The following is a 14,606-nucleotide window of genomic DNA, read 5'->3' on the forward strand; positions in this document are numbered from 1 at the left end:
AATCTGGTGCGATGCATCTTTTATTAATGCTTTTTGCACATTGTGATGTTTTAAATAAACTAATAACCTAAACATTTGTTAATCGTATTGGTAAGAACTATAAACATTAAAGTCCTTTCAGTGACCAATCATTTACAAACAGGTCAGAGGTTATGGTCAGTGACTGCCTCTCTTCACAAGAAGACACAATATTGTGTCTAAGATTATAAACAAGCTTTCTTTTTAGATGACCTATAACTACATTCTGTTGTTACATTAACATTACATTCATCTTGGTAAACAGGTTGTTATTGTGCCCTACATACTCCATTAAATTTAGTTATTTAATATTGTTTTAATTCACAACAAATACCATCTTCACGTTACGTTGCAAAAAATAGCTAAAGAAAATAAATTCAGGTCCATTTAGCTTTTTATATCATTATAAACATGATACCATTTGTCAGCCCACACAAAAATTGTATTTTCTTCTAGTTAAATTACAGGTTTTGGGTCAAAAGTGACTGGTATTAACAACTACTTATAATTTACCTTGACAGAAATTATAGTTCCATCGAAAGAAAAGTAAGCCCACAGCATGATGATTCCACCTTCATGTTTCACTGTCGCTATGTGTTCCTTACTAAATTTTCCTCTCAGAATTCTGGTCAAAAGTTTACAATTCACTTTGTGAAGGTTTTTTACAAGTGAACCAAAGTTTTGCCACGTTTTAGCCAGGCTTTAATGTTTTCTTTTTTAAAGAAAAATAATTCTGCCTTACAACCATACTTCTTAGTCAACCTATAGAGATTGTGGGATATTGTTGTCAAACAAATATTCATCAGTATTGCTGCCATGCTTTTCTCAGGCTCCTTGACCAATCCTATTTCTTTTCTTTTTTTTTTGGGTTGGTTCATTCGTTACTATTATCTTAAATTTTCTCCAGTTCTGGATGACTGCTTTCATTGTACTGTTAAATATAACTCTATTATGCCTTGATTTTCTTCCCAATTTGTTTTTCAAGTGAATTGTACAAGATATATGTGACATGGTTGAAAAAGTTGTAAAAGTATTTATCATGGTCTCAAAAACCCAATATTGTATAGTTTGAAATTCAGCTGCATTTCTTCAGAAAACCATACGCGAGCATATGTGAAATGAATCTGCCAGTTGTTTTGCGTAAGTCAGTTACAATCTGCTACTTATCTGTGGGCATTCATACATGTGTGTGTGTGCACGTGCACGTGCGCGTGTTGGGGTGTGTGTGAATGTGACATTCCGGCGGGGGGAACCTGAGAAGGTGCAACTTACGAGACACTAGATTCGGCTCCTTCTGGGAACTGAAGGGTGCTGAAGTGTCAGAATTTCAGTTTTCTCCACATGGTCGCCTCCAGTCACACACTGAACCGCTGCAGCTCTTTCACAAGTTCATTCAGCTGTTTTAGTCCTTATCCTAAAAAAAAAACTCGACTTTTATTCCTCTGTAGGTCAGGATCACTCTGTGCTATATCATTTGCACTCTGTCGCTCCCATTTCCCCTTGGAAAATTAACTTTCTCACCCTCTGTGCTCAGACCAAGCTTCAAGGCAGAGCAAAATTAGAAGGGGGGGAGGAAAGGGGAAAAAGAGAGGGAAGAGTTGGGAGTTTGAGGAGTGCGGGCCCCTCCCACTTTCCGGAGATGCTCCAGCCCATCCCTAAATTGTGGGCCAATGGGGCTGGCTCATTCACTCCTTCTACAATAGGTAAGGAGAGAGAGGCACCGAGCAACAGATATATATTCAGACAGAGATAGACAGAAAGAAGGAGAGATACTGAATTTAGCAGGAGGAGAAAGACAGTGCAGAGAAAAGATTTAAGAAGGGAGACGGAAGGAGGAAGGGAAGTTAAGATTAAGTGAAACCCTAAGGGAGTAAAGTAAAAGCTCGGAGACAAGCAGATTAATGGAGATGAAGAAGCAGATCTTCTGACAGGACAGATTTACAGTGTGGACAACCCACTGGGAGGAAAAGCAGTAACTAAAAAAAAAAGGAGGACAGGAACATCTGAGAGGAAACCATTTATCACAGCTGCCTCGTAAGACATTTCATAGGACAGAGGGGAAGCTCTTTGCAGGTGTAGATGCAGACAGGTGGACGGACAGACATGCTGCTTGGGGTACTGCTTCTCTGTGCTGCTGGAGGAAACTGGGGGTCCACCCCTGGAGCGTGGGGGTATGGACAGGTCCAAGGCAGACAGGAGTCTGAGGCAGCTTGCCCGGCCCCTTGCCAGTGCGAGGAAGATGGCATTTTTATCATGGTGGACTGCTCGGAGCTGGGTCTGTCATCTGTGCCGGCGGGCCTGAGCCCTTTCACCACATACCTGTAGGTAACATCTTGAAGTTAAAGAATGTTTTACTGCCTGATCAGACCTGGTTTCCCTGAAATACCTTTAAAATTATGGATCTCTTGAAGTGTTTTAATGGCTGTTTGACTGTGTGGTTGTGCTTAAAGAGTTATCATCATCTAAACATCTGGCTTGCTTATTTTTTATGATGGAAACTTAAATTCAAAATATTGTTAGAAACTGTAATACTGCAATAATGGTTGCATGTGTGATCACCAGTCAATGGCATAACACACATTATGTTAAAACTGGAACTAGAGCAACTCCAGCTCAACATATCAATGTAAGAACAAGTGACAGCGCTTGTGGGGGTGTTCGAGTGAGTGTGTTGTGCTGTCCACTATGGTTAAATAGCCTAAGTACTTTCAGTGTCAGGTTTCTCAACACCAACTGGAGACCATGAATATTTGTGCATGCGTGTATGTGTGTGCTCACACACATTGGAGTTGAGCATGGCTTCTGCATGGTTTGGGCTTAATTTCTCTCCTTTGCCAATTAGTATCTCCATTTCATACCTACATGTTTTCATTTCCCTCTGCCTATTTTCAATTCACATCTAAAGACATAAGCTAGTGGAAATTACTCTTTTTTCCATAAAGTTGTTTTTTAATAAATTACTGAGATAAATTGTTATAAAAAATGTTAAAATTTCATGTATGTAATTGTTTCTTTCAATTACATTATATTTACATATAGATGTTTCATTGGCATTTGAACCACATGAAAAAGGACAGATTATGAATCCTGATTAAATCAAAAATTACTAAGCAAACTTTAGCTAGTAGATATCATTTAAAGGTGTAAATAACTTTGTTCCTGCACAGCAGATTATGTTCAGAGGGTAGGAAATGTTCTTCTGGTGGGTACAAAATGACATGCAGACAGCTCCGTTTTGTATAATTTTGTACATTTTGTTCGTACAAACTTCTCTACAGCCATTGCAGTCAATGCTCCACAAAAGACCATCGTTGTTAGTTGTGCTCTCTTTTTATTCGCTTCCATTGTCTTGTTATGAGCTTGTCAGAATACTGTCAGCTCCCATTGCTGAATAACTTTAAAATCAATCCAGAGACGTCCATTCTTACATCCACACACAGTGTGCTGCTATGTGACATCAGTGTTGTTCTTCTTGGCATGTGGAAGAAGTACACACAGAAGTCTGCTTGCATCATTCGGTGGTACCACACACACAAAAGACAGGATTTCAGTCAAATATTGAAAGTGAGCATCAAAAACTGCTGTGTGAATCTAGACAAAGAGAAGGGTTAAAATGGGCTGATGTATGCTTCAGTGTTTGTTCGTCTCCAGGCTTTTGTGGACTTTACTGATGTGCACGAACATATATTTGTTTAAAATGTACTATGTCACTCTCACACGTTGGTCTCTCATCGTCAATCAGGTAAAAATAAAACATCTACAATCATTTCTATTTGTAACTTCACAAAATGACTCAGTTGTGTAACTAATTCATAAATGGTGAAATACACAGTTTGTAGATGATTTGTGTGGTTATGTGTTTGAAAGGTTGCCATGTCCTCCAAATGCATCTAAGAGCTACCAGCCACTTTAGAGGTAATAAGAGACACTTTAGACATCTTACAGAGCTCTTTCTCGCACCACCCTGCTGTTGCCTAAAAGCACATCTGTCAAATGTCTTCACGGTGCAAGCCTTCAGATGAAAGATTACCAACACTCTGCGATACTGAAGTGATAAAAAGTGATAAAAGTGAAATCCTGACTTATAGAGGTATGCTTGAATGATGCCTTGCTCTATGGACGTCTTGGGGGCCTGCAACAGTCAGATTTCACTGTGAAAGTTTAAATACACATAGTGTTTAGGTTTTAACTCTAATCAAAGAATCCCTGTATAGTAGAAGCAAACAATTTACGTACACTATAAAAAAACAAATAAATGTTGTTTTTTTTCCCCCCTCTCATTGTCTGACATTAAATGAGGCAAATCATTTCTATATTTAGTTCAGTCAGGAGTTTCAAAATGATTTTTATTTGCTAAATGCCTTAATAACAAGAGAAGATTTTGTTTTTGATGATTTTTTAACTCCTTAACACTCAATCCCGGAAAATACAATGGAAAAATAGCACGCAGGTTCTTTGCTGCAGGTTATTGAACCGACAATAAAGTTATGCCTTTAAGTCATTGGGAATTTTTAATTCACGCATTTTTAGATAAGTGAATGCAGATGTATTTTATGGCAACACATCAAACTCACTACTTCCTTGTTCGCCATCACTAAAAAAAACAACAACAAATAGGCAAAATATCAGAAAGAGAATTGTGACCCACCACAATCGAGCAGCATGGCATAGAAACTTGTTACAGTTACACCAGTTCTATCAGGAGCAATGGGCAAAAAAATAGTACTATCAAGTGTACTACTAAATATATGTGTATGTGTGCATGTTGCACCTAAAACATGTTTTGTATGGCCTTTTTACATGTGTAGCCAATGAAAAGTTTGTAGTTCTTAATGCTGCTGATAAAAGAGATTTTTTTTATTTACTTCCTGTGGGCAGGATTGCGTCTTATCCTGCATAAGGACATTCAGGATTTTCAGAATTGGTATTGCTTGGTTATAGTGACAGAAATAAGGGATTGTCCTGCCACAGTTTCCAACAGTGAGAAAGAATGGCTTTGTTTGCAAATATCTAATTATAACTACATATGAGCATAGAAATTATTGGTTTGGGGCAACAAAAAAACAAAAGCAAAACTAGAGTGACCTGAAAAACTATTCCTCTTTGGCAATTCTAATTGCTCCTAGCTGCTCCTCTGCAGCCACACACAAATACTCATCATTCCCTGCAAACACAGGCTTAATTGTTCATTTCCCTCCGTTACCTAACATTGGAACTGACCAATTAGTGAGTTTGAGGGCTGATTTAGAATAAGATAAATAAACTCAGAGGCCAACTACACACACCCACCCCGACTCACTCACACACATGCAGTACTCTTAGAGAAGACAAGAAAGGAATGTGGGATGGCAGTGAAGATGCCACAACAAATGAAGTTCCTACAGGAAAAAAAAAGAAAAAAAAACTCAAAAGATTTCTCTTTTAAGTTGTTGATAAAAATGATGAAAGAGAAACAACTTCTGCCTGACTGCACTCAAGTGCATGCACAAACACAGTAGGTCCAGTCTCCATGGCGAGGATATACAGTTCAACATATTGTACAAAAGTTTATGACAGAGGTGAGCTGATCTCCACCAGCATCTGCTGAAGTGTCCAGAACACCCCGTTGGGGTGTTCAGGCAGGATTAGTCTCTGAGTGCACAGTGCAAAGAGATTTTCTTTGGGATTTACTCGGAAACTGTCCACCTTAAAAACTGCATTAACACAAATCTCTGAAAGTGTATGACATCATTCGCTCGTGTCACCAGAGAGCTCTTCAAAGCCAGCCAAAATGTTCACGCTACGACATTGGAGAGGGTGATTCGGGCAGCGCAGGGACTATTACATCTTCCAGAGTTTATTTGCAAACCTGGAAGGCCTTACTGAATTCATGTATAAACATAATTAAATGTGAATCAGCAAAAACAATTGTATCCTAACACTGAGGGGGAGTGCAGTGTGTAACTCTGCAAAGGAATTTAACCACTGGGAGGCAAAAGGTGCTGCGAGAGGCTCAGAGCAAAGTTGCTGAAGATTTATGGCAATAATCGTTTCTGTGGGCAACGCATAAAATGAGCTGTCATGTGTGACGCTTTGAAAATCCTGCTCTTTGATATCAGATTAGGAAGGAAAGACAGTGCCCCAGGGTGAGAGACTTTGTGAGTGTGCATGGATGTGTGCAATGCTAGAGAACACTAAGTACAGTGGAGTTGTTTGAGGATCTAAATAGTTTGATTTTTAGCTGAAGGCTGAATGTCACAAGAGACGGGGTTACAATGACTCAGTAAGTAGCCTGTATGTAAGAAATGTTATATGACACTAAATGAATTAGTCAACTGTCCTAATGACAGAACTGCTCATACTTAATGCAATTTTTGAAATAGCAACTAACTTGATTTTTGTTTCATGTTATGTTGCATGCGAAGACTGATAGCATTTTTATATTTTGCCTTATTACAATCAAAAATGTCTGTTTTTTGCTGGGGTTTGATTTCAGCTCTCCCAGGTCAATACTTTGTAGAGCAACTTTCATAAGTGGGCCAATCTGACAGATGGTTGTGCTTTGATCTGAATCATTTCATTGTAGGCTTGTTGTACAAGGTTATTGTCCTGCTGAAAGGTGAATTTCTGCCCAGTCTTGAGGCTTCTGCAGCATCTAAGGATTGCCCAGTATTTAGCACCAGACATCAATCTATCCGATCTGTCAAATGTTTGAGCCCCTGCAAAAGTAAAGTGTTCCTACAATATGATGCTGTCACCGCCAAGTTTTATAGTGAGAACAATGTATTCAGCAAGATGTTGGTTTACTGCCAAATGTAGGGCTTTGCATATATCTCAAAATGTTCATCTCACAAGAGCAACTTCTGTCACATGTTTGCTTGAATCCCAAGTAAGATTTATTGTGATATTCTGGGGTTGGAAAGAACAAGCAGAGGGAATGTGGAGACGAAGTCTTTTTAATGGTGGAACGCAGGAACAGAACAGCTACTACAGGACAAGTTTTTCTTGCCAACCCAACCTAATAAGTTGGCCTACTAAGAACTATACCTAGAACAGGTATATCTGTATTTCTACCACTAGGGGCAACAAACCGCTCTATTACATTTATCTCTTTAAATAGTAGCTTTTCGCTTGCCACTATTCCAGAACGGCCAGATTTGTGGAACACAAAAAAAAACAACAAAAAAAACAAAACAGCAAAAAACATCAGTGTTGTCTTAACCATTAACAAACATGAACTGGTACCTTTAACCCAAAATAAAGGCATTTTGTGTCAAAATAGGAGAAATGTTTGGACTCTAGACATGTACAGCTGTACATAGACAAGTCTGAATAGAACAGGTTCATTGGACAGCATGCCTTAAATCGTCATCAGCTGACCAAATACAGGACATGAGGGTTAAAAGAATTGTAACATATTTCTTAACACATGTCTGATGCTGCCAATGTGTATTGACCTTAATAGTAACTCTTTTTACCGGGCTGTTGATTTCTCCTTGTCCTCCAAAGTCACCTTGGATGTCTTAGCTGCTTCTACCATTAGTGTTCTCCTTAATGGCTAATCAGTTTAGGTGAATAGCCAGGATCTGGTAGGTTTTGTGGTTCTGTCTTAGTGTTTGCATTGTGAACGATTGATTGATTGAACAGTTTTCCACCTGATGTCAGAAGTGTAGCATATTGTTTTATAACCTACATCTGCTTTAACCTTCTCCACAATGTAATCCCTCTTCACACTGTTTGTTCACTGATGTTTTCTAACAAACCTCTGACACTTTTACAAACCAACTGTATTAATACTGAGAATTGCAGAGGATTTAATTTAAGAGATCAGAGTAAAGCGAACACATTAACATGCAAGCCACAAGTTAATGTTTTTAATTGTTAATTATTAAACAAATTATTAAAAGCCATGCATCAGTTTTGTTACATTTTACAATTATGTGCTGTTATGATGGTCTATCGCATAGAATCAGAATAAAAATATGTAAGCTTGTGATTATACAGAGAAAATATGGAGAAAGTGCAGAGGGTACGAACCCTTTTGCAAAGCACTGCAAAGTTCTAGTTCCTAAACTTTCCAGAGGCTCATCTTCAAGTGTTTCATGCCACTGTAATCAGTATTTCTTATGTGTATGCGTGTGGTGTGCGTGTGCATGTGCGTGTGCGTGGGGGTGTGTGTGAACTAGGAAAAGAGAGTGGAGCATTTAGGTGAAGCTTCATGGTAAAGCGGTGGGTGCGGTGAACTTCTAACAGTGTTTTGGCCGAGGCCAGGAAACCACAGCTAGTGCATTACCAGACAGAGAAAAACCAAGGAGAGGGTGAGGATGTGTGTGTGTGCATGTGTGTGAGGACCACCCACACTGCAAGGGTGATTTCTTTTTTTTTTCTTTTCTATTCGGAAGAGTTGAAACAAGAAAGCAAGGATGATGACGGGGCGGAATATGAAGAGAGTCGGAGAAATGCTCAAATCGGTATTGAGGACGCAGGGTTGCATTTTGAATGACTTTGAAGATTTTATTGGGAGCGGCAGCGTGCGTATGGCGGGGACAACATCCTGCCTCTGTGGTGGCCATGACAGTAACAGGCGTGTGCGTGTCATTTAGCCATTATGTTGATGGAATGATTCCTATCAGGAGTGACCGGGGGTCACACTGTAAACATAGCCTCTTAGAGACAGAAGTTAGAGAAATTCTATGTGATAAAGTCTAGGGGAGCAAGAGGGGAAAGCAAACTGAAGTCAGAGAAGTGAGGAAAAAAAATAAAATAAAAAGACAACGCTCTGTGACGGGGTGTGTGTATGTATGTGTGTACACTGACAGTAGAAGGTTCTCTTTAGAGCAGTTATCAGCTCAAGCATCAGTGTCCTGGCTCCAGACGTCTCTGTTAGACCCCCGCCTTAACGACCCAGCCCTCCCTTGGTCTCTCTGTTTGACTCACCATAGCCCCCACCCATACCTATTCTCCTTTCCTCACCTGCTCTCTCCTATCTGTTTCAGATTGGAAGAATTTATATGCTCCAGCTTGTGTGCCCTCAGAGCAGGTGCTGAAGTTGCCCATGCTGCACTAAAGTGTAAATGTATCATTTCTTAAAAAGTTCATTGCTCGGACCTCAGGTCTGAAGAGAAGAAATGAAGGGTGTGACGTGAAGTCAGATTTTGTAAATGTCCATATGTCCAATCTGGCTGTGAGCCAAACAACTGTTGGAGAGCTAAGAGGCCCATATCAGTGACCTACACTATCACGGTTAATCTGCTCTGCTGAAAAGCGTGCAAAAAGAAGTTATTTCCCTTTGCTTTCCTTTGTCCTTTATTATCCCTCATCCGCTCTTTTGTTCCTTCCTTCCTTGACAAAAACCTAAAGTGTTTACTTCCAAGGTGTCAGTTCCTTAGGACCTTTCAAGGTTCCCCTGTGGCAAGCACTTGCAGAGAAAGCCCTTTCTGCTTGTTAGAAGACATATATTCATACCAGAAGATTCGGAGAAAAAAAGGGATAGGCAGTGCATTGGATTGTCCTTTCCTGAGAGTAATCTGGAAGGCCTTTTAAACCCCGCTCAAGGACAGACGGCAGGCAGGCAGGTACAGAACAACAATGAGAACAATGACTTTTCCCTTAGGAGCCACAGGCGGAGAAGACACTGTGGCCATGGTGTACTCTGCCACTGCACATCCTGTCCTTTAGAAAAAAGGCGGAAACCTATCACGACACAAGATCTTTAAGGGAATCAGGATGGAGGCGGGAGAGATCAATGAAGTATCTGTTTGGACAGCATATGCACAAATGTCGTCTCAGGCCAGACACCGCTATCCTCGCCATTGTCTTCTTGTGCAATTCTGCTTGAATAAAGTCTTGTTTGGGGAGCACAGTTTAGGGTTTCTCCCCTTTGCTTGGATTCCCTCTGGTAGATGTTCTACTGGGCCAATCATCGAACAGAAGGACAAGTTGTGAACAATGACATTGATATTCTGCACTGTTTTAAAATTGCAGTCTGCATGTATTTTTAGCAATAGCAACAGAGGAAGTGAACGAAGCCATTAAGTTCACGCTGACTACGCTTCCAAATATTGAATTACCATTAACAGCCGCCTCCTTCATTTCTGTCTTTTCAGTGGACGATGGTTGTTTATAGCACAGGCAATTTCTGTTAAGCTACACAGGGTCAAACTGGTGCATTACATACGTCACAGGTAAACATTAGCAATTGGGTAAAATTTAAAACCTCCAGGAAGCAATACTTTCTAACTAGCCCAAACTTTCAGTGCGAAGCAAATAGCGGTGGAGTAGGAGCTGGTTTTTACTAGGCTAGGTCACCGCTGGCTGAATTTATTAATCTGTATGTTTCAAGTAATGGCAGTGTGACGCAAGTGTATGACACACAGGGGCTAGGAATGCCCTTCTTTTAATGTGTGGTTGTGTGGTGAAGGGCTGCTTGTGTGCCGGCATGGCCCAGATTCCTATTCAGACCCTTTCCGATCCTGGGAATCCATGGGAATGTTTGTTTGTGTGTGTGCTCACGGGTATATGTGCATGAATTTGTGCGAAAGGACGAGTCCTTTCATTTTCACCACAGAGACGGCATTGTCCTGTCCAGGGACAAACTACAGTTTGGTGCAGATGCGTGTATGTTTCAATGATACACGTATTCAGTTATTAGTAGCTGTTTTTTTGCTATGGCATAATGAAGTCATCTTTATGAGTATTTGTATTAATTTGCAATTAATACAAAAATATTGCTACTTCCTGTGGTCTTGCTCTAAATACATTATCACAAGTAAAACAACTGATATTTGCTGAATAATTAGTCAAACTAAGTGCCAGACTAGAGCCTGCAGTCGGATGCTAAACACATATGCCACTTGCGGCTTTAAAAGTGGTTTCCCAAAACCAGTTATTTCTTATACCATGACTGGCTGAGTTTTGTGTGACTAGACATATTTTTCCTTCTTGTAAGCAAGGGAAGCATATAGTGACATTTTTTTTAATGCAACTTACTGTCAGTGTGCAGAAACATGTGAGGATGTGAGAGTGCTGGCTTGGTTTTAAAATCTCGTCACACTGGCACTTTCTCTGGTTTACAATCAAAAGGACTTCAAAACATAGAAGCAATACGCTGGAAAATTTGTTAAGAGTGATGGCCCCAGTGGCCTTTATAAACAGTAAGAGAGAACAATGGTCCCAAGATCAGGAATCAAACCCCACACAGCTGCACTGAGGACTAATAACCTTTATATATGAAGAGGAGGGGTGTACTGGCCCTGGATGATACAAGGTTGTATCTGTTTTGAAACCATAACTTTTTAAACCGCTGATATACCTTGATACTTGAAGCTAACCGATACTTATTTAGTTCAGTTATTTTTCAAGATTCAAAAATAATAACCCCACAATTATCAGACATAAAGGAGAATGCGAGCGGCGGTGTTGACAGCAGGGTGTGTAAGACACAGACTTCTAAGTTCCTCAACATAGTTTCTGTCTGTCTCCATCTACCTATCTGTAAGATTGCTGGCCAGGTCTGCTGAGCAGAGTGGTTCATGTCGGACTGGCAGTCTGCAGGTGATGACTAGCAAGAGCTAATGATACTTAATGCCTCTTACAACAATGGTCACACACACACACATTCACACACTTTCAAGATCTTATGGGGCACATTGCATGTGAATGTGTTGCACAAGCCTGAGAGCGTGTATTAATATAAATACATCCTTCTTCCGCACACAGAAGAGCTGTTAGTGGGTAATGGTGGATAATGCATCAGTGTTTCCCACAGAGTAGTAATTATTATTATTGTTATTAACCTTTATTTCACCAGGAAAATCCCACTGAGATTAAAAATCTCTTTTGAACGAGAATCCTGGCCAAGTCTGGTAGCAGTAAACAGTTTACTGAACAGTCACACCAAAAAGGGAAGTTGAAATGAGGATCGGATCAGATAAATAAAAAGGTCTGATTGATGCAAGTTTATTATAATTATGAAACACTCACAAATATGGATAAATATCAAATAGTCAGCCAATTAAATTGTCGAAAAAATAAATGGAAATATGATATTCATATCTTTCTGTAAAGTCTCTTAATATAAGCTAGCTTTAAATGGTGAAAAAACCAGCATTTGGGTCATTAATAACTGGCACCTTAATATTTTTGCATAGCAAAATGATGCTTGTTGAGAATGGTAGAAAGCAGACATTTTTATAAACAACTCTTATCTTAAAACAGGAATGGATGGACTCATAGTATTAGTATATTAATTCTTTTTAATATATTTTTTGAAAGACATTCACCACTGCAAGGCCACTGCAACTGCTGCCAGACTTGCTCATGTCTCTATTACACGTCTGAGAAGGAATAAAAGGGGAAATCTGGATTTTTACACGTGTGGCAAGAGGCCAAGCTAAATCTCTTTAAACCAACAGCAGCCACATGCCTTCATTGGAAGGAGGTAAGATTTCATCAAGTGCTGATCAACATTCTGTTCTAGATATTATCCATGGGTGCCCATAAAATAGACGGCACAACTGCGATGATCACAGCTCTGTAAATGCATGAGCAAAGTAGGACAGATGCCAGCAATGGAGTTGAGTGGTTTTCTAAAAAAAAAACCCAAATGCATCCTCCTCCTGTTTCTGCCATTCAACCAAATGAAGTCATAATAGTGGATGACATTAATACTCATGAGGTTTCCTTTTACTGTTTTACTTTCTGCTAAGAATTGAATCAGCATGAAGGATAAAAAAATAAATAAATAAATAAAGCTCCTTAGCTTTATTAGCCAAGACTGTGCACAAACAAATAATTTGTCTTAGGATTTATGTGCTTAATGTGACAAGACATTAAGAATAGATACATAAGTAAGTATTTAAACTGAAAACACCTGCGTAAGAGTTATCCTGCAGTTAAATTTGTAATCTTTTCCAGACATTTGTAGCATCAGCAAATGTTTTTATTCTTAACCTCATAGCTTTCATGGTTAGAAAATATCACAAACATATTAAAACCAGAAAAAAAAACAACTTGCTACATTGACTGATTAGTGGGCAGGGCAATGCATGCCTCTCTGCCTCCTAAAGTCATGGCCTACTCACAACAGCTGCCTGTCAGTCCTGTCCACATATTGGAGACAGTTGTATGTTGTGTAGCACCGACTGTTCCAATGCTTCCTGTTCCATTACTGAAGTGCTTGACCTTTCACCCCTCCCTCCGCTCTATCTCATGACAGGGTGTGTGTGTGTGTGGGAGGACAGGGAGCGGACGTAGAGTGTGTGCGTGCACGTGGTTATGTGCGTGTGCTGTATACCAGGGTATGAATAAGTCCCAAAGGGCACGAGTACGTTTCCCATGACATGGCCTTAGACTAAACAGCCGTTCTCTCCACCCAGACATCCGCCTGCCATTCTCCCCGAAACCGCAGCAAGGGGAGAAGAGCACAAAACATGGAGGCATCTCTCGTTTTTCGTGTTTTTTTTTCTCTTCATCCCCCCCTCCGTGTTTCCTGGCACTTTTGTAGGCAGGTCCTCACCGTATCGCTCCTTGTCCAGGTGAAAGACTTCTCCCTCACCCTCTCCCTTTAGTCTTTGTGCCCCGTGAATGAGAGACAGAGAGAATAAGAGAGGGAAAGATAAAGAGAGAGTGCATTTGGACACAAAGGCTGGTGTACCCCTCCCAGGAAGTCTGGGAGAGAGGGAGAATGAAAAAAACATCTTCAGAGGAAGGAGGAGGGAGAAAGGCATTGTGCCCTTCTTCCTGACTCTTTGTAAGTGTGTATACATGTGTGCAAGCTCATGTGTGACCAACAAGAGAAACTGAATGCCAGTGCAGTCAGTCTATTCAGATTGAAAAAAAAAAAGAAAAAGCAAACACACTTAAACCTCACCCTTGCATACAATCCACACATACACAAACATGCTGTTATGCACACAACCATTTAGAGCCTCTTAAAGGCAGCACCCAAGCGCTGACTACCAGTGGCATTGTGAGGAATAAAAGATCCTCTTTCATCGAGCCTTAACCATTTCAAAGCTCTAAGCGGAGAGGATCAGACTGAATCCAGCTGAAGACATCACTATCATAATTACTGTAAAAGAGAGTCAAGGTGCGGCTCAAGCAACCCTGCTGCAGAAGTCCTGCCCTCTGGCTGCTGATTTTCGCTGAAGATCTATTACTCTAATGTTTCTCACATCTAAGCTGCCTTCAAAGGGAGTGAGCTTATTGCCATTATTGGCTGTTTGTCGGCTAAATATCTCCACCTGAGGAATGGGGTAAGGGATTGACAGAGAAGCATGAAAAAAGATGGAGAAGACGAGGAAGTGAAAATAACGGCCTTAGGTTATGGTGCTTTTGATTTTGGGTGTAAGTGTTTTAGATGTTGTACCTACATGCAGCGTTATGACTGTCTTTCAAAACACATCACTTTTTGACACCTCTAGCATTTCTAGATATACTATCCCGGTATGGAAGAATTATGAGGAATGAGCGGTCTTAACTGTGGCCCAATTGATGCAAAACAATTTTAATAAGCTACAACATCTGCATTGGGAATGCAAATCTGACATTTTCATTTTTACTAGACTGTCTAGAATATTGAATGATTTGAAATATTTTGCAATAGACCC

At 40.1% G+C, this 14,606-nt stretch overlaps 1 protein-coding gene across 1 annotated transcript in view; it reads left to right on the forward strand.

Moving 5' to 3' along the window:
* Nucleotides 1-1,729: 1,729 nt before the first annotated feature.
* The window catches only part of lgr6 (leucine-rich repeat containing G protein-coupled receptor 6), a 49,720-nt gene continuing 36,843 nt past the window's right edge, over nucleotides 1,730-14,606 (forward strand). The window contains exon 1 of the mRNA XM_032565807.1: nucleotides 1,730-2,339. Within this exon, the coding sequence (XP_032421698.1) occupies nucleotides 2,098-2,339 (242 nt within the window). The 5' untranslated portion in view covers nucleotides 1,730-2,097. The remainder of the gene's footprint in view (nucleotides 2,340-14,606) is intronic.

This window comes from Xiphophorus hellerii, chromosome 1 (assembly GCF_003331165.1).
Source record: "Xiphophorus hellerii strain 12219 chromosome 1, Xiphophorus_hellerii-4.1, whole genome shotgun sequence".
Classification (NCBI taxonomy): domain Eukaryota; kingdom Metazoa; phylum Chordata; class Actinopteri; order Cyprinodontiformes; family Poeciliidae; genus Xiphophorus; species Xiphophorus hellerii.